The following is a 21,241-nucleotide window of genomic DNA, read 5'->3' as shown; positions in this document are numbered from 1 at the left end:
CACTGGCTGATCTAGGATTGCCCTGATTCCAACAGCTCAGATACTGAGATTCATAAAGGCAGGGTTTGGGGGTGTCACAGTGAATGGCAGTACCAGGCACTCTGCCAACAAGCATCAGGTCAACCCACGCCAACAATGCAGACTATAGGTTTGACACAAGCAGAAAAACCAGGGACTAGTAATGTTAAAGAGAGCAGATTAGCACAGATAACACAAGCAGCTGGTGAATGAATCCCATTCCCAGTTCTCTGTTTGGTGAACTCTGCTCATTCAACTACCTTGATTTTGGGAAAAATTGAAATATTTACTTGTTGAATCTAGTATTAAATTTAATATTTATAACCATAGAATGATCATTCAACTCAGTGAATGATCTAGGAATGTCTGACGTTGCAGCAATATTGAAGTGATTTGGGACAGACTTTTTTCAGTTCCTTGGATGGAAGACCAGAAAAAGCCCAATGTAAAGCAGGATTATATAGGCACAAGACAGCCTGTGTAGTTAAGGTGGACAAATCAAAACAGCATCTTGTCATTTATAAACCTGAACATTTTAAATGCTAATAAAAACTGGATCAGTTATCCAAACTGATTGAAGTTTCTACATGTGCATTGTCAGTATCTGGTTACATTTGAGACAGATCTGTTGAGAGATATAAATATTAATTAAGGGAAAGCACATGGAATGCGTAATGTAGCAGTTAGCACATAAAATATTGTTCTGTATATTCATGAATATAAATTCTTGAGTTTTATTTAAATGCTATTTACCCAATAAAGGGAAAGACAGGATATAATGTAACAATGAATATTATGATGGAAATGTGGTTTATACATATCTGAAATAAATGTTGCAAAAAAGGGTTGCACCCTTAGATTTTTCTTTTCTGTAGATTGACAATAGGAGAGAAAAGTAAAAGCAACACCAAATTATTAACATAGTGGTTAACAAAAAGGAACGCTATACTGTTTGGGCTTAAAACCAGAATACAGGTTAAAATATCATCATGCCAGCTTTCCAGAGGAAAAGTTTTTTAAATGTGCATTACTCTAACACACTTAACATAATGTCACTGATTCCTCTAAAAGCAGATATAGTACATAAGAGCCCCCCCAGTTGTCCCCCCCAATTTTCTATAATATTTTTATCCCTCCCTCCCCTGGTCTACACATCTGAGTACCATATTTACAATATTTATCTATATATGTCACAAACTAGTTTGAATTTTTTTCCCTAATGGATCAACACAGATACCTACTTTAGCTATAGCTGTTGTGTATACACAATGTACTCTAATAAATTAAAGGAGCAATAACTCCCTAGAAATGAGTTACTGTTTTCTTTGCGGAAGGCGCTAATCATTACACAGTTTCCTGACATTAGCTGAGAGCCACAGTAAAGGCCCAGTGAAAACAGTTGTCGTGTGTGAAATAAGGTTTAATGGTTCTAATTGATGCATTTTCTGTGGCACTAACTTCATGGTAGGATCTATTCCCAACAATTTCTACTGTTTTGTCAGTAGGTTTTTACAGGTCACCTTTGTGGATTCATTAAATTGCCTTATCTTTGCACAATTTGTTAGTAAAAAAAAAAACATCCTAAGATATCTTGAAGAAAACAGGAAGCAGTAATTTTATTTACATCTAGTTATCGTATCAGAACCACACCATAGGCCAAATGCTCTGAGCTGAAACTAATTGGTAAAATATTAACTTACATAAGAGCCAATAGGTATATTGTTGGACCAGGGAGGCATGGGTTTAGGTCTCTGTTTAGCCATGGAGCTCATAGGTAACCTTGGTTTAGTCATTAGAACTGGATTTAATTAAGGTAGAGGGGAAAAAAAATTCCAAGGATCTTTGTTTGATAATTTCTAGTTTAAAGAACAGAGATGGTCAAGAAAAGAAAAGACACGAACAATATTAATGAACAATCTCTTCCTAATGGCTCTAGTTCATCACCACTTACTGATGTACTCCATATTTTTTAAAATATCAAAGTTCTTTTTAAAAGAAACTATGTAATTGGTAACTTACTACTGAATAATGAAAAGCTATCAATCATCAGGAGAAGCTATCTTGAAAATTTTCTTATCTCCTGGTACTTTAACACTGAAGCAAAAAAGCTTTAAAAAATAAGTGTGTCAACTTTCAGTCCCACTGACTAAAATTTGTTCTCACTGTTAAAAGGTAGGTCCTAACTAATGAATCAATAACACAGCCCAATCCTATTCTCCCCTCTCCCACTGTTGCAGCGATTCCAAAATAGCTACCGCTGCATCCTGGGGAAGGCAGTTGTGAAGGTCTCCTGTGGGTAACGGAACATTTGTTCCCTTGCCCAAGGCTAAGCCTCTGCAGCATGGAGGGGTCTTTGCAGCGAATGGACCTGCGAATGGACACGCATGGACCTGCACTACAAGATTGGGTCTAGGAAGGGGGTTAGGATTTTGTGGCCATTGCTGCAGCTGAACCCCTTCCCATACCTGATCTGCTATCCCTCCACACCTGTTGCTGCCCCATTTCAGCCTCCCCCACCCTTTTGCTGCGTCATTCTACCCTCCCTCTGCCCCGTTCCACCCTCCCCCAATGTCCTCCTGTCCCAGTGCATCCGGGCAATACTCTGTTGGGCTCAGGAAGGCTCAAGTCTTCCTGATGGTGTGCTGGCAGTTCACAGCTCTTTGCACTGCCAGATGTATATTATGACTGCCGAAGGCAATCAGCCCTGGCGGAACATTACTGTGGGTTGGGACCCACCAGTGGGTCGCGACTCGATTTTTGGTGTATAGCGAAACTGACAAGCTGATAGCTGACAAGGAAAATGTTTTGAACCCCGTGGAAACTGAAATGGAGCAGCATGTGCGTGTTCACTCATGAGTAGGCAAATTTACCTTGGCTCCTATTGAAGACCAGACAAAGAGGAATGCGAGGTCACCAGAATGTTCCAGTGAACATGGAGCTCAACAAATGCTCCAGGAGGTATCCCCTACCATTGTAAATAGGATAAAAACAAAGGCTTGAATGGCCGGTAAAGTGAAACTTTTATTTTTAAGTCTTGTAAAGCTACATGGGTCCCAATAGAGTGTCATTTTAAAAACTGGGTCCTTGTGCTAAAAAGTTTGGGAACCACTGTTCTATTGTCTTGTGGTGAGTCATTGCTTCTTTATTTGCCTTCAGATCACAGTTCAATATATACAGAAAGATGGTGCTGTCATCCCAGTGCGCATCCACACTATTGTGATTTCTGTGCAGCATGATGAAACTGTCTCTCTGGAGGACATGCGTAACGCCTTGCAGGAGCACGTGATCAGGGTTGTGGTTCCAGCCAAGTACTTGGATGAGAAAACCGTTTACCACCTTCAGCCTAGTGGCCGGTTTGTCATCGGAGGACCACAGGTGTGTGTCTACTGAATCTTGGGAAAAGGCTATGCATATTCTTCATACACTGTTTTGAACCAGTGAAATCACATTTTCTAACATTTGTGTCATGACTGGTAGCTGTCATCTAATGGACCAGTGTTCTTGAAAGTTTTGATGGGTGTGGCTTTTCAGTTAAAGTGAAGGCACACTCTACTTACATCCCCCCAAATTTGTTCTTAGTGTGTAGAATATAATTTGCCATACAAGGAACACACACACACTCCCCAGTGTTTCCGCATGATGCCCTACCTGTGCCTCCTAACTGGGAGGTGGCAAGCCAAGCACTGGCATGATAAGCATCCTGAGGGCAGGTAGTTATGTTACGCCTCTGTGTCAGGGTGATTCAGAGCCCAATCCTGAGTTCAGTGCGCTGGCCCTCCACCAGTGCTGAGTGTCACAAACATGCCGTAAGGCAGGAGCGGGGCGGGACTGGCAGGTGGCTTTGGAAGGTGGCTGGAGATCCCCTGGTGTGGGCAAGAAGACTCCAACCTTCCTGCCAGCATGCAGCATACTGCTGGAGCAGCTTTATGGCAGTCAGCACCATTGGAACATCCTTTCCACTGCTGGTCAGCCCAGTTAGGCTTGGACCATTTGTCACCCTCACCTTTGTGTTTCTGCATGAGTCACTGATCTAGGCTTCACCTTCTTTTAGTAACATTTAGAATGGTTACTTATGCAGAAACAAAAGGGGGGTGGGTTCCTCTGAGGTCAGAAAATTCTTGCTTTTTCACACACGCAAAAAAACAAAACCCTTTTCAGCTCTAAGACTGCATGCCTCCAATTTGAATTCAGAAGAAAAGTAGTCCCATCTGTGAGAAAATATTTATTTAAACTAGTAATTACAATGGGTAACTGGGAAAAAATGCACCAAGATGTCATGGCTCTTCTGATTATATTTGATTAATTTGTACACCATTTGCTCTGCAAAACTCCTCTATTAATTAAAAAATAAAACCCAACCTTGTGCCAAGAAAATGCTCTAGTTCACTGATTTTCAAAGTTTCTAGCTTCAAGGGATCCTTTATACATCACCTTGTCTGCCGAGAAACCCTTGCACACCTACCACAGAATTCTGTGTTGCAGGGGATTTGGGGAAGAGTTCTAGGATGCAGATGATTCAAATCAGGTACTGACCCGATCATTCAGGCCTCAGTGTTGCTCTGCATGAAGTGAGAGTGCAGCTGTGTGTATACCCAAATCTCTGACCATTTTAGAGAACAACTGATTATGATCAGGAAACTTTGGGGATGCTCTTCCATCATTACTGATCACAGGGTCCCAGGGTCTCCCCAAACACTATTTTAGACCCACTGTTCTTGGGATATAACTAAGGAACAGCTCCAAGATGACCCCCCCCCCCAAGTTTACTAAGATAATCTCAGAAGACTCAGAAGACTTTCCTAAGAGTTGATAGAAGATACTTTTGTTGGTGTCCCACAGCTTGGACTTTGGAGTGGTGGCATCAAAGCCTCATGGAAGCTCATTATGCTGCATCCGTATGTAGCTTCAGGAACCTTGTCAACCACTGCTGTTCACTCAGGCTTCTCATGTTAAAATTTGTTGGCTCCTAAATTATAGAGGCCATGATAGGATGTTAGATCTGACTGTATTGATTTTCAGTTTTGTTTGCGTACCTGATAGATTTTAGTGTTGTTTATTGTGCATCTTTTGACAGAGAAGCATTTATAGATTTGAAATAAAAAACCGATTGCTGTATTTCAACCCTGCTAACTCAGAAATAAATTCCATTCATGTCAATATGACTTCCTTGAAGGTACATTTGTTTAGGATTGTACATGGATAACCTTCCTAAAATAACGGATATGACAAAAAAAAAAGAAAAGAAAAAAACACTCCAAAACAGGCCATAAAGTGAATTAAAGGAAACCTTTGTCACTGTTGCAGCTTTAATTTGAGGCACTGTAATAAATAGCTTTCATTTGGTAGCATCCCAAAAGCTTGTTTCCCATGAAAATGTGACATTTGTCCTGGCCTCCTTGCAGGGTGACGCTGGAGTGACTGGCCGGAAGATCATTGTTGATACTTATGGTGGATGGGGGGCTCATGGAGGCGGGGCCTTTTCAGGCAAAGACTACACCAAGGTGGATAGGTCGGCAGCATATGCAGCCCGCTGGGTTGCCAAGTCCTTGGTGAAGGCAGGGCTTTGTCGACGTGTTCTGGTCCAAGTAAGTTGCCTTTTGTTCACTTCCTTGTTTTTGGATCTTGCAGTAATAACTGGAACTGATATTACAACAGACCTGTTACTACTACCAAAACCAGCAGGTTCCGTCTTCTCCTCCTCTGTCTTTCCCACTGTGTCTAATGGTACTCAATGCATGACGTCATGGTGCTGCGAATTTTCCCACACCATTGACTGCAGCTTTTGGTTGGCAACCTTCAGTCTCGAAAGACTATGGTATAAGCCTACAGCACCCGGTATTCCCAGGTGGTCTCCCATCCAGGTACTAACCAGGCCTGACCCTGCTTAGCTTCTGAGATCAGACAAGATCAGGCATGTGCAGGGTAACAGGTAGTGGCTGGAAAACCCATGGTATGATGACATCATGCGTTTTGTGTAACAGACAGCACAATCCTAACTTGTGCTGGAACAGGCAGTCCAGGAGGCCTACGCTGTATCCAGCATAGGATGTGGCTGACTGTGGCTCAGCCCAAGGCAAGGCAAGGGGAAACTTTTCCTCTTATCCCAGATTGGCAACAGCAGCCCCAATGGGTCTACTTGGATCTGTGCCACCTGATGAGGTGGCACAGATCCGAGCATCAACCCGGAGTTACGTTGCGCATGCCAGGAATAGGACTAGGATCCTTATCAATAAAAACATGAAATAGACACTCCCTTATGTTAGCCTAATAATGTCCACTTGGAAAGGTAGCTGCTTTCCAGTTCTTCAGACAATTGGTGCCTGAGATAATTTTACTGTTGATAATAATATTTAGCATTTATGTAGCACTTTTTTGAATATTCAAAGTACTTAACATACATTATTTCAGCAATGTTTACAACAATCCTGTAAGGGAGCCCAGTATTGCATTCTGAAGATTCAGAGCCCATTCCTGAGCTCTTACCGCTGGTCCTGTGCTGGCACTGAGTGTCGCAAACGTGCCATAAGGCACATCTGCAGCCCTCAGTGCCAGTCCAGTGTTGGTGCTAGGTCAGCGCCAGCTGTTACTGGGCTAGTACCAGTGGACCTCCGCAGTCACCCGAACTGCCAGGTGGTGGAAAGGTAGGTGAGGGTGTGGGGGAGGCAAGGAGGAGGCATTCTGGGGTGGGCGGAGACGGGGAGGGTGGGGTGAGGGCAGGGAGGAGGCATGCCAGGGGAGGGAGGTGGGACTGGAGGAGCTCTGAGAGACTCCGTGTCAGGCCTGTGGGCCCAACACGGAGGCTCTGGATTCTACAGCAGCCCAAGGGCTGCCGCAGAATCGAGTAGCTCCATTGCGGGGCTACTTCCCTTACCAGGGGAAGAGGACAAAAGTCCCCTTCTCCCGAGGAACCAGCGGCGGCGGCTGTGCTGCACGCAGGATGCCGTGGCAGCCGTTTCGGCACTGCAGCAGCCCCGACACAACAGGCAGCTCAAGATTGGGCTGGCCATTCCCCTCAGCCATCTACCCTTTTTGCTTTAAAATCAGTCTATACCCCATGTTCCCCCCCCCCACTACTTCCAAGTGATTGGGGACAGTTTTGTGTTTAAATAAGCATTGATCACTATCAAGTCTAGTACGACTCTCTGCATGTATAAATGTTCACTGGTTGTTGCAATCGTCAAAGGATGTAGACGCATGCGTGAACCAAGCCTAAATAATTCTGCTTTTTGCTAAAAGGTTGCCTATGCCATTGGAGTGGCTGAGCCACTCTCCATCTCGCTGTTCACCTATGGTACATCCACAAAATCTGAACACGAGCTGCTGCATGTTGTACACCAGAATTTTGACCTTCGGCCAGGAGCCATTGTCCGGTAAGCAAGGACCTTTCAATTTCATAAGAACAAAGGGCTTGCAACAATCCTTCTGCTAAAACAATAAACACCAAAAGTGTCCATGATTGAATTTCAGATAAAGAGAAACTAAAATGGTGAATACATGTAGTGGTATGATATGTTTTCAAATGTATCTGTTTCCCCTGCTCTGCTTGCCTTTGAAAATTAAAGCTTCTTCCAGCCAGGGATAGCCAGATCCCAATGAGAAAGTCAGTATTTTTCCCCATGCCCCTTGTAGTGGTCGCCAGCATTTTTTGCCAAGTAGTTCGCTACCATGATTCAGATGATGTAGAGATCTTAGATGTAGAAGATGTAGAGATCTTCATATAGTTCACTAAAATGATTCAGAAGATGTAGAGATCTCCTTTTCACATTTAGGAAAAGTGTCAACAGGAAGCAACGCCTGATAATATGTGTGCAGCTTTTAAGTCCCCTGTTGCCTGTGGAAGTGAGATAGCCATGAGTTCTCTTGTCCATTCCTCCCATGGCATCTGTAATGAAGCAGACTTCTGGTGGGCTGCAGAGAAGGTTAGGAGGTTAGACAACCAGATCAAGGGAGGAACAGTCAGGTTGAAGCTATGACCGTCTTATCTCCTCCTGCTTCAGGGAATTTAAAGTGACACGTTTCCCAAGTCACAGACTGGGAACACTATCCAGGATCCTCTCTACCTCTTTTTGTGCAACTCTCCCTTTTGCCAACAAGGCAGTGATATGTTTTAGGGTATATATGCACCATGTCAGTCCCCTCCAGGAGACATTGGGACAAGGCATTCCCCCTTTCCTCTTCTCTTCTAAGAGGATCGTACTGCAGCTCTTTGTGGGTGCAGGGTTTGCATCTGCAAAGAGCTGTGGTGTGTGACTAACAGCCTGACTATGTCTTATCCTATCCTATTACAAGGGAGATGTTCCAGGATCCAGGTCTCTTGTTGCCTTGTGAGCTCCCTGAGGCATCTGATGGACCACTGTGAGATACAGGAAGCTGGACTAGATGGACCTTTGGCCTGATCCAGCGGGGCTCTTCTTATGTTCTTTCCCCTCTGCTAGTGCAGCTGCACCAAAAGTAGGTGTGCTGTATTCAGTCAGAGGAGGTGCATTGGAAGGCTTCAGAGGTGAAAGGGGATTAGGATCTGGCATGCACCATCCCTCCACATCCCCCTGTCCCCTGTTACACCTCCAGCTAAGTTTCAGCTCCCTTTCTCTGGGTCCATCTCCATGCCCAAGGCAGCTGTTTTCTCTTCAATACACCTGTGCCCAGTGGCAGCTCACCAAGTAGACTCCAAGGCCATTTTTAATGCCATTTCTTGAAGCTAGTGACATTTTTAAAAATTCCAGACAGCCTCTATTCCATGAAGGGCTTTGTCACACTTAATGTTTCAGCCATCTAGCAAAGTGCAGGTTAATGTGCCACGATTTAAACTCCAGAATAATGATTTTTTTTCTCTCCATTTTTTTTGTTTTTGTTTTGGTCACACAATTAGAGATCTGAATTTAAAGAAGCCAGTCTATCAGAAGACTGCCTGCTATGGTCACTTTGGGAGAAGTGAATTCACTTGGGAGATTCCAAAGAAACTGGCCTTTTAACGATTGTGGGGCCAACCTTCACACGCAAGGGAAAAGGATTCCACTACAAAGGGTGCTGCTGTTGACCATCCTCTAAGCTGAGAAAATGAACTTGAGAAAGATACTTCCACGGAGACCACCATTGTTTGTATTCTCAGCATTTTACCCACACCCCTAGTACAGATAAAACTGCAGATTGATGCCATTTTTATTTTTCCTATTGCTGCTACTTTCGGGTTCCACTTATGAGGAGAACATATGACGGATACACAATCAGACAATGGAATGTTTGCCTTCCACCCAGCTCCAATAAGTTCTTCTGTTCAAAGGGAACAAAAGATTCCCTCAGGTTCAATAAGCTTACTCAGTGCAACTGGACAATTAGAAGTTGTGGGAACCAGTTTCCTTACTGGAGCTGGTAATGCAAACAGGGCTCTTGATGTGGAGAAGGATTATTGGCCTGTACCTGGATCTTCTCCACACGATTTTGTCAGGTTTTAAAGCCTCTTTTGCAGGCATCTGATATCCCTCAAACCTTTTTCTTCTGTAACGGCCTCATGGCAAAATATTTCAGACGGGTGAGTGAGTGTCTTTTATCCTTATGCTTACAGATTAGTCAGGTTGCCAGATCCCACTCTAGACAGGGCTATCTAATGTATAAAAGGTAACTTTCGCTTTCAGACCCAGTGGCTCAGCTATTGTGACATCATGGAATGTTCATGACATTCCAACAGGTTAGAGGGAAACAGTCATCGCATTACTGAACTAGTGACTCTACCATGAGGGAAGTGAGAGAGGGAGAAGCTCACACAGAACCTGGGGGCAGGAGGAGCTGTGTGGAGTCAGCAAGAAGAAGCAGTAAAGAGAATGGCGGTAGGAGGCAAGAAAATTGAGTGGTAGGAAATTCCAAAGCAAGACAGTCAAAGGAAGTGACAGCACAGTCTTCCCCTTGTTTACTCAGAAGTAAGTGCCATTTTGTTTTGCAGAGTTTACCCCTGGTAAGCCTGTTTAGGATTGCAGCCTGAGACAGGTTAGGTCACAAGCCAGAACAAGAACAGAGAGCCCTGTGGGAAAAGGGACAAGGCATTGACAGTATATGGTGATGATCAGAAAGAGAAGCTAGGAGAAAACCTCATATCAGACCTAGGGACAGGAAGCCCTCTAGACAGGCAAGACTGCTTTGAATGTGGGATGAATGAGTCAGGGGGCCAAGAGGGCAGAGAGGCAACACACACCCTTGAAAATTCATAGGGGTTTGGAATTCCACATTGATTTAAACCAGCGGTCACCAACAGGAGACAGCTGCGCCTCAGGAATGCCTTCCCCAGCGTGACCTGTGCTTAGCATTCTGGAGCTCCACGAGACTTCATGTCCCCAGATTGGGACGATGCAATGCTCTGGCAAGTCGCATCTATGGTGCAGTACCCCACTGCCTGGAGCTTTGCATTGTTAGGGACATAAAGTCCCGCAGCGTGGTGGAACTGTAAGTGCCAGTCACGGGAGGATTCGCTCAAAGCCTGGATCCAGCCCCCAGCCTGATTTAAATGAAGCAGCCAAATCCTTGCTTGCAGCTTCTTGGTTTTGCCTTTAATAGTTCCACTACAAAGAAAGGCTTAGCTATTGCCGTTTTTCCCATTGCAGTAGCTCATTTCAGAGAGACACTGCCCTGCTATGCCTCAACTCTGAAAGGAACAGAAACCTTGTCTGGCATGGGATTTGGCAACCCTGTGACTCAGCATTTCAGAACGGTCTCTCAGTGTTTTATTATGTAAAGCACCTTGGGCACTGATGGTGCTATACAAAGGATGAATCATAATTTGTGGCTTACGTGTGCCATCACCAAAATGTGTACTCTCAGTATCATGAACGCAGTTTGCTAGCAGTGCTGCTTTTTTTTAACCTTGGACAATTGAAATATCCTATTAGTGCCTTTGTAGATGCATCTCTTTGCAACAGATCTCAATGGTTAGTTTCACACTTGCGCTCCCCCTTCCTTCCGCCATGTGATTATAGTAACTGTTTGCATGTCAAAAGAAATGTATTTACTTAAATTATGCCCCTGCTTGTAGGTTTGAAAACCATTTAAATTGAATTTTATGTTAGACCTGGAAAGGAACATGATCCTTTGGATACAAGTAGGCATGTAATGCAAACCTGACATTTTAAAAAAAAAATACTGTCTTTGAGATCTAGTTGATGACTATTTGCAATGTTTGTGAAAAAGCAATGGTTGGACCATCCACTAGATGGCAGTACAGCCCATACCAGCTTTACAAGGGTCTGTAGAAAATACTAAGTCAAAAGATCAGTTGTCTACTAATACTCACTATATCCAGTATTAAAAAATGCCAGCAACTTGAAAACAAATACAGACTGCTGAGGTTACAAGTAGCCCACCCCTAATCAACTTTCTGGCTCCAATGCAGCCCTGAGGTAAGGTAGCAAGCACTCCCTTACCTCAAGGAGGCCTCCATGTCTGCCTCCCACTTTAGGAAGCGCATATCCTGTTGACACCTGTGTCAGTGCTGGAAAGTTGGATAGGATTGGGCTGTCGGAAAACAAATGCTTTTTTCTTATGGTCGTACTGAGGAATGAGCCCTACAGACTGTGTTGCTCATAAAGTGGGAAATGGTGAAAGCAAAGGGAGTAAAAGCCATATGCAGGTTTGCTGTCTGACAGCCAAATCCTAAATCCAGTGGCTCCGCCAGGTGCAGCAGTGTCAAAACGGCTATCGCTGCATCCGGCGGCACCACCAAGGCCACTGGAGGTCTCCTCAGGGAAGGAAACTTTTGTCCCTTTCCCCTAGGGAAAGCCACAAGCCCTGCAATGGGGCTTCTCAGGTCTGCACCAGCTATTTTGCCTCAGAGCAGCACTGAGGGTCAGTGCTGACTAACAGCCTAATCCTATGCATATCAGAAGTAAGTCCTATTACAGTCAATGGAACTTACTCCCAGGAAAGTGTGGATAGGATTGGGCTGTAGCCACTCTTCTCCAGGTGCCGCAGATGGCACGTTTGCAGCACATAGCAACATCTCTGGAGCCTGGCGCCATCGCTGCGACGGTATAGGTTTGGGCCCTGAGATGATTTTATGAGATATCACACCATTTCCCAGCTGCTGAAAAACTGCCACCCTCCTAGAAGAAGGGAATGTTTTAGTTTTCATATCTGGCAGTAAAAGTTTAAAAGTTGATTACTGTGAGGCCTCGCAGACTACCTTCTCATATGCAGGTCAGGAGAGGAAGAGGATCCAGTTATCCTGTTCATGCTATGGTCCTAAATTGGCTTGTCATTCCTTTTCCTTGGGGAAATGGCATTCAGATTGTTAAGGATTTTAACAGATAATATTTTGCAGCATTTCAGCACCTTTCCTTTGTTGTATAACTGCAGGGCCATGTCAACTCTACAGATGTTTGTTTTACACTACTATTGTCCCCCCACCCCCCCCCCCAAAAGACTGGGAATTGCAGCTTAGCTTCTCCATTAGAAGATATACCTCCCCATCACAGTTCTCGGGGTTCTTTGAAAAGTCTAAATCTGCATGTGCTATTCTCTCTTTCTTTCTCTTTCATCCTGCCATCACCCAGAAACCAAGCCAGTGTGCCTCCACCACTCACTCTTCCTCCACAGTGCCACAGCACAGTCGTAGCATTGCTCGGTGCTACTCCTGCAAGGGGTTGAGAGTACTTTTTGTGCCCCTGCCCTTCATTCATGTACCAGTGTCTGACAAAACACATGTATTCTTCACACTAGTTGTTGGACATTTTGGTTTTCATCTGTCTCAGTAACACAGAGTCGTGCAGTTAATGAACACTGCCAGCCAAGGTGACAGTTTCAAACCTGCTGAGGGTGTGGGAATTTTGGCAGAGCAGCACCTGTAAGAAAAATTAAACAGATTGAGCATACAGTATTATCTTCAAGGTTGAGGTTATGGGGTGTTAGATTGTCAGCCCTCTTGGGACAGGGATCCATTCCATTATTTGATTTTGTCTGTGTAACTGTTTTTTGTTGAAAAGTGGGTATACAAATACTCTTAATAATAATAATAATAATAGACAATGTGGAAGTTCTCTCCTGTAACATCTTTGGATTAGATCAGTGTTCCTCAACTATTGCCCTCCACTTACCAATTCATATGGTCCACCTGTTTGAAGTACTACTGGAAGTGACTGGTAATGATATCATTGCCAGTTACTTCTGGGTTGGGAGGTCAGATGCAATGCAATGAACACCACTAAGAGGCTTGAATGGGAGGGCTTTTTTGAGCATGGAAAAGCATGCTTTGGACTTCTGCCCACCCAACCTAGCCTCCTACTGCTCTTTGTTGCATTGCGTTGCATTCCTGGTCTTGCTGGCAGGGGTCTAGGGGTCCTGCAGGTACCACTAGACACCACCTCAAGAACCACTGGTGGTACCTGTACCACTGGTCGAGAAACACTGAATTAGATGGTTTCTTTGTAAGGTAGCTGGAATCAGAATTAAAGAATTGTGCAACAGGTTATTCAAATACATAGACAATATATATACTTGTGTGATTATACATCTGTGCTGTGGTACTACCCAGGAGAGACTAGTGGTGGCAGGCTGGCTTGCCAATAGAGTATAGACGGTACATTTTAAATTCTGCATTTCTGTTCTCTTGCTTGGAGACAGAGATGGGAGAGCAGGGGCTTTAGCATCGGGCTACCTATACCCGAGAAGGCTGAGGGGGATAGCTCCTCCTTAACTGAAGAAGGGACAGTATCTGCACTTAATAAGAAGCTTAAACTTGCAATAGGAATTGTTGCTACAACAGGATTCTTGAGCAGGAGAAAGCAGCATTGGTGCTGGTCAGGTACAATAGTATAGCCCCGTTCAGGAGCAAGCTGTGCTGGTTGCATTCAGAAATGGGAGGAAAGGGCCTAGACTTTGATGCTGTAGGGGCCATGTTCTGTCACGAAAAGATTATCTTTTCCTAGGCTTGTGTATGGCTTTGTATCTGAAGGTTCCTACTTAATGGTGCTTGATGGCTGGTTGCTAATCCAAATTATGTCAAAGCCCTTCTGCTTGGATGGGAGCCAAAGCCAAGAGTTTTGCAGTTAATATGGCTAAAACTTGAGAACTCTCCCACCATTGCAATTTCAAATGTACATACAAACATGTGACAAATTTACCTCTTTTTCTGGAATGTTCTCACCATGTCAAACTGGCACAAATCACCGACAGCAAGTCTGGAAAAAACCTCTCTTTTGAAATAAATTCTATATCATTTATTTGCGGTAGTTGTGTTCTTTCCTTTGAGAGCCACAGAGCATGTCAAAAACTAAACACACTGTGTTGACTAGACCAGGAGCATGAGCAAGACCTGCTGTGTATTGTGGCTTGATTTGCCTTCCTTTTTGCTTACATTAGCAGTGGGCAGAAAATGATTAGATGGATTGTGTCACTGTGCTCCTTTGTCCGTATTGGCAGAAAGCAGCTCTTACGCTTTCTGAGGAAGAGGTTGCATAAATGTTGTGATCTTGCATAGTGACAAACCTACTCTAATTTATACAACATTCTAGAGTTGACATGCCTGCTTTCTTAACTGTCCTGTGAACAGGTCCCTAGACAATCACATGGAGAGTCCAGGGACTTGTACCCAGGTCTCCCAGATTCTACAGTTAATCCTAACTCCGTAAACATGGTTGCTTCATGGCTTCTTTTCTGGATTCCCAGTGCTCTTCAGTGCTAAGAGCCTGATGCCTAATATTTCAACTCAGGTAGGAGCAAGCTGAGTCTGGGTACCTAGCCACAAAATACTAGCTCAGTTTAAAAAAATGCCCCTGTTCAAACCTGTATTTTATACCTATATTTACAGGTGTAGTTGCTGATTGTGTCTATATAGTAAAAACAAAAAATCTCAATAACATTCAAGTTGGTGTAATTTATCTAACATGACTTTAGTTATCTAACTGTAGAGTCTTCCATTAACCAATTTTCCAAACTCCGTTAAACCATGCTAGAATGTTTTATTTTTTAACAAAGAACATTGGTGTCCTATCTTATATTACAGAGGACTGAAGTTCATGGTTATAGAACATAAATTGGAAACTGACAAGTCCTGAAGAAATCAAGGGCCCAATCCTATTCAACTTTCCAGCACTGATGCAGCCGAGCCCATAGGGTGTGCGCTGTATCCTGCGGCGGGAGGGCAGTCATAGAGGCCTCCTCAAGGTAAGGGAATGTTTGTGCCCTTACTTTGGGGCTGCATTGCGGCTGCATCGGTGCTGGAAAGTTGGATAGGACTGGGCCCTAAAGAATCTCCAAAGACCTTCACTGAATTTTCAGGAGCCCTATTCCAAATGCATGTTTTTATAATGAGGATACAAAAAGAGTCATGCATTTGGGTTTAGTAGGTCATCATTAATAAGTTACATGTATCTGGTATTGCATTTGCTTTAATTCTTTTTTCTTAATACTGGTTGCAAATGAATGTTGATGCTAGTCAACAAGGCACAATGAGACAAGTTAAAAAGGAACCACATTTCTTTTTGACTTGCTTCTCTTTGGTATCTTTTCACTCAATAGTCTTTGTAAACAGAAAATGTAGCACTGAGGATACCAGTATCAAATGTCTCAAGACAGCTAATGCTGTTTTGTATCCAGGATCTTGACCATCAGGCATCTGTTGTTTCTCATGCATCAGATAAGAGAAAGCCTCAGCATCTCAAATGAAACCTCCGAGAAGCCACGGGAATCATCTGGGCGGAGGCCGGCTACACAGCTCCCTCCAACGAGATCTGTGACGATGTCTTCATTCTCCAGATCAGTACCACAGCAGGAGGGAGGAACATGAGAAAGCTCATTATCAGCACTGCAGCTAAGATAACTAAGGCAATAGTCCACGGTGCCAGAATTGTTTCCACCATAGTTGCGTAGTTCCACCACTCCGTCAAAATGGATCTGTGAAAAGAAAAACAAACTTGCTGTTGTAAGGCTAAAGATACCACCAGCAGTAATATCAACCAATACAGTTTTGTCAGATCAGGATTTGATATTGTGAATGAGCACAGCATTTGAGCCAGGCCTTGAGACAATCCTGAGCCAGTTGCCTGGAACAGACAAAAGAAAGTTAACTAATGGCAATATTGGGTCCAAGAAACTCCCTGAATGGAAGGTTCCAGCAGGGACCCTCAGGACCCTCAAATACATCTACCTGAGAGGAGGGGCTAAGGGCTATGATGATTCTTCTCCAATTTATTAAGCAAGACAAAGGGGCAGCATGAGCACAGAGATGTCGAGGAAGGCAAAGAGAGAATTGGGATTTGATCTGGCAGAGACAGCAACAGCGTGGGGAGGGGGGAGGGCAGAGGGCTAGGGGGGGTGGATCTCAGCAGCGACGGTGCATGCTGGATCACAACCCTGATATTTTCAACCCACCCACCCTTTTCCTTTGTTTGGACCTGTGTCAGCAAAATAGCTGATGTGGGTCTGAGGCGACCTACAGCTGATCAGACAACCTACTAGGAAGTACCTGTCACTGGCCATCTGATTTCCCCCATCACAGCATATAGCTGTTGGCATGGCTGCATGCTATGGGCTGGCGGGGTGGGGGGGATAGGATTAGGCTTTCATAGGTTAGTTGATTTCATATGTTAGTTGATTAAAATGTTAGTTGATTAATTCCAATTAACTGGAAGCCAGTTACGGCTTCCAACCTTAGCATAACTATGACATGTCATTTTGGGGGCACCTCTGACAACCAAAGAACAAGAGAACTCGGATGGAAGAAACCTGGACTTAATAATTCAACTGGAGATAAAAAGGAGGGCTCAGCTTCCAAAGGCTGGCATGATGTGGCTCGAGAAGGAAAAAAATGAGAAGGAAAGAGCTAAACAAAATGCGGACCTGAAATCATTTGTCAGGAAGCATTTGCTATGAGTTTTCAGAAATTCCTGGTTACCTAAGGAATATGGACAAGATTCTGGTAGAGTTCCAAGTGGGTATTCCAATGTAGTCTCAGATTTTTATAGCCATAATACCAAAAGGGAAGAATGGTTTCCTAGGGGACACACTATCAATCCATCTCCATTTTTACGGACATGGCATTATCCTTTCCATCTTGTTCATGCAGTACTGAGTTTGGGCAGTAGCACTGCAGTCCATGCAAACAGATCCTGTGTAGCAGATCCTCAGAGAGGTCCACTTACAGATCTGCTTCTTGGCACACACTGTCCTTGGAAACCTCCTTCCCCGCTTAGGGTTTCACCTTCTGAACTTTCCCCATGGGCCAATTGTGCAAGGCAGGTTCTTGAGAAGGAACACGTCCTTTTCACAGGCGATCAGCTTACACCCAGGGACGTAAATGCAAAGTGATACCTTGACAAGTTTGTAAGCACCTATTTACTTGCTTTGGTATGTGGCCCAGCAAGCTGTTAGCACTTTTTTGGTCCCACACCACCAATTGTATAACTGTTTTCTCTCATGAGATGTTTTTACTGTGCTCATTGACAGATTTTCAGCAAGTTTAATTCTGAACACTCGGGATGGAATATAGTACACACATTCCTGCCTTTATAGCTCCATCCGTTATGGAGCCACTGGGACCATTTAGCTTAAGGTCTGCAAATGCACAAAACACTGGAGCTGTGCCAAATGCTCACTCATTTAATTTTTCAGGGCAAAATAGCATGGAGGGGAAATATTTCCCAGAACTCTCCCTGGTGCCAAGAATGTTCTCTTTTGCAGCTGTTTTGCTGCCATGGTTTCCCCTAACTTGCTGCTGCATTGGCACCAGATTGGACCAGACTCTTCTTCAGAACAGTAACATGGATGATCCAAGCCAGCTGGTTACCATGTAGTGAATGGGATGATGCAACAATGTTTTATAACCAATGAGAGTTGACTATGCGGCAATTATATAACCAATTAGAGTTGACTATTTGCCAATGTCACTCTTGTCAAGAGTAAGAAGAGCCTTCAGATAACATTGTCTTCTGACTGAGAGGGAGCACACCCTCTTTCAATGCAATCCCCCTTCCTCTCATGCCGAAGTGGGGCACTTTTGATGCTGCCAATGTAGTGAAGTGGGAGAAGCAACTCTTTCCAGCTTAGTCTGCCTCAAATAATTATTGACTACAGCCCTGTAATGGCCTCTTCATTTTATCGACACAACAGAACATCCAACTTGCACAGCAAGAACGGGATGAATCACCTTCTGCCTTAGTCCCTCCTCTCAGGTAGACATAACAGAGGGAAACTATTATCTGGCCTCTGACTTTTTAATCATAAGCCATTTTGTTTGCCATTTGAATGCCTATTCATCTTAGTATGGAAATGAAATCTTTTCTAGTTTTGCCCTGTTAAAGCAACAAGATAAAACAGTACAGAGAAAGCCAGACAAACAGAAATAGAGGCTGAATACACAAGCTGACAAGCTGACTTTTCTAGCTATTCATCAGTAATTATTTCTTACTTATACCTCAGCTAGTCTCTGATGAATCCATCCCACTGTGGTGCTTAGAGGGCATTTGTATCTGGTTGTCTGTCTTTTCTGTGAATTTGTCCAACTGCAACTCTCACCCCTCGTAGTAAAGGAAGTTTGTTGTGGGAATGGACAATAGAAAAAAGGCACACCTTGCCCAGAAGCAGTCACCGCTGCTAGCCAGTGTGTAGAATTTCTGATCATCAGCACTTATGTACGAGTAGCAATCTGAGGCAGTGAAATGATCCTTCAAACCAAAGCAACATTCAGCACAATAACCCAGATGGAGAAGTGCCTGCATAAGAACCGACTTGCTGAATCAGATCCCTGTCGATCTAGTCTAGCTCTTAGATTACCAACAGCAGCCAAGCAGATGCCTCCAAAACAAGCTCCTATATGCCAACAGTTGTGCAGAAGAGGAAATTTTAGCAGGTGTATCTGTTCTTATCCCTGCATGCCAAACTATGCCTGTCAAAAACCTTGTAATTGGTAATTTAGCTCAGCAAAAATTATACATAATCATAATCTTTTTTTCTCTTTCCTTCTCGCCCTCTCTCAGGGATGGACAGCTTCTGTGATCTGGGAGTCTACTCCATTGTCCAGACAGTGGTTCAGGAGACAGGACAGCATTCTGCTGCATAAACTAGCCGCTCCCTATCAAAATTTTAAGTAAATATTAGCCAGGGTTTGACATACAAAATCCAGAGACATAGTCATGAACACAGTTGAGAAAAAGATGGCCTATTCCCTTCAAGTGAGGTTGAGAGCAAATACCTTGCCCTTTTATTGCCTGCCAATGGCTATATAGTATCATATTCCTGTTAAAAATGCATCCGCAGTGGCTGGCAGAACATTTGGCAAACCTACTGAGAGAAGCTGAACTTGCTCAACTCCCTTTTTCTACATAACTGATAAACATTCTCGAGTGACACTTTCTAGGGTAGCCTTATAAAGTATGCACCTGAAGAAGTACTGCTTTCTACTTCCAAGGCCAGCCCATCAGTGAGGCAAACTGAAACTGCTGCCTCAGGCTGCAGGTTGATGGGGGTGCCCATCTCTGTCTGCCTACTTGCTTCCACCGCTCCCCCATCTCCTTTCTGGATTGGAAATAAGAGGGAGGCAAAGAGGAGGAGGAAATGTGGAAGGGAGGAGCATACAGGGGAAGAATGAACTTCAGCTTCCCCATGCAAACCCCCCCTCCCCCCCACTACAGTTAAGGAAACAAAAGAGATGTTTTCATTTGGAAGTGCACCTTGGCAGCATGCTTTTGTATGTAGCTTGACTCTTAGGATTAAATGGCTGCTTTGAAGTGGTGACTTTCTGCAAGAAAAATAGCATGGAGGTAAAGGGGTTAAATAAATACCCTTACAGCTGTGCTGTGGTCCCAATCCAAAGCCTGCCCCTGCCTGGCAGCTGCCTAAGATTAAGCATAAGCCTGCAACCACATACAGATGCATTTAGCGTGATGTGTAGTTTGGCACCATCACAGCTACTCTTCTGGAAGTTGTTCTTTCTGATGAGTATATTTGCAAAAGCAAATAAGTGAGAAAATGCATTTGTGTAAACAGGTGTGCCTGCGATAAAAGCACCCTCCTGCGCAGGTTATACTCTTCATGATGGTCTCAGGTTCAGCCTCTGGCAACTCCAGGCCAGGCTGGGAAAGACCCATGAGAAATCTGAAACGCTGGAGAGCTACTGCCAGTCAGTGTGGAAGATGATACAGACAGACTTTGGGTCTGGTGCAGCATAAGGTAGTTGAGCACACTCAGTTGCTTTTCCCCAAACTTCCCTCTCTGTAGTTCTTTGCAGACAAAAGCTTGTGCATGTGGCTGCCTTGATTGCCAATAAAGGTAATCAATCAATCACTCAATCAATCAATCACATAGGCTCCAGATGTATGAAGCCTTCATTTTTCCAGGGTATGGATCTTGCATTCATAGGCTACGTGTATATGCCCTGTAGTAGGTAAGACCACTAATGCATCAGGCGCAGTGATGGACAGGGCCAAAATCCTGAACTCTCTGCAAGCTGCATGTTCTTTCTGTTTGTCTGTACAGGTTTTTAACTAAACCCATCCAAAATCTCAAGCCTATGGAGCAACAACTCCCCATAAAAATAAGAAGTGTCTATGTAGTGATTTTTTAAAATGTTCTACATATTGTATATTATACGAACAACTTACAACAGAGGTCTTCAACAGTGGGTCATGATTCAATTTCAGGTGGGTTGTGACAGCACTCTGGTGCTGCTGCCATTGTGTTTGGAGGCCCAGACCTGTGCAATTTGAACACTTGTCAAAGCTAGGAGTCCTAAATGATACAAATTCCACCAGAGATTTTGACTTTGGAGAGGGTACTTTGACCAGTCTTCAGTGGGCCCTCTCACTCCAGCTGTAGCACTCCCTCTGCTCTCTGCATTGCCTTGCCTCATCTTGCCTTCTTTTTCTCTCCCTCTGTTACATTAGATTCTAAATTCTCATGCTGTTAACCTTAGAATTCTCTGCTTACCCTTTTCCTTCCAATTGGCCGTGAAGGGAAGATGGGGCAGAACAAGAGAAGCAGTCAGTGCTGATTGGCCAGTACTGGGTAGGAAAAGAAGAGGAACCATCAACCATGGCCATTCATTTGTCTTGTTTCCATTCTTATTTCCATCTCTTAGTCATTATCCTGATGAACCCATTATCCCCATGAACTCACCATATTGCCTTAGACAAGCTACTCTTACAGTCCCATCCTATGGTGCCCCACCCAGAAAAACAGAGCTGCTGAAATGGCCACTGCTGTATCCAATGGGGCCAGGGCCCATTGTCAAGATCTTGGACCAACCTTA

General features: G+C 44.0%; 1 protein-coding gene and 1 pseudogene across 1 annotated transcript in view; one reads left to right on the top strand and one right to left on the bottom strand.

Annotated features, from left to right (window-relative positions):
• MAT1A (methionine adenosyltransferase 1A) overlaps window positions 1-14,219 on the top strand; it is a 32,237-nt gene extending 18,018 nt beyond the window's left edge. The window contains exons 6-9 of the mRNA XM_066621169.1: window positions 3,175-3,393; window positions 5,421-5,603; window positions 7,255-7,388; window positions 8,888-14,219. Coding sequence (XP_066477266.1) covers window positions 3,175-3,393; window positions 5,421-5,603; window positions 7,255-7,388; window positions 8,888-8,990 — 639 coding nt within the window. The 3' untranslated portion in view covers window positions 8,991-14,219. The remainder of the gene's footprint in view (window positions 1-3,174; window positions 3,394-5,420; window positions 5,604-7,254; window positions 7,389-8,887) is intronic.
• On the bottom strand, window positions 5,839-5,955 carry LOC136646253 (5S ribosomal RNA; annotated as a pseudogene).
• Window positions 14,220-21,241: the final 7,022 nt, after the last annotated feature.

Source organism: Tiliqua scincoides, chromosome 3 (genome assembly GCF_035046505.1).
Source record: "Tiliqua scincoides isolate rTilSci1 chromosome 3, rTilSci1.hap2, whole genome shotgun sequence".
Classification (NCBI taxonomy): Eukaryota; Metazoa; Chordata; class Lepidosauria; order Squamata; family Scincidae; genus Tiliqua; species Tiliqua scincoides.
This window is presented reverse-complemented; position numbering and strand designations above follow the sequence as displayed.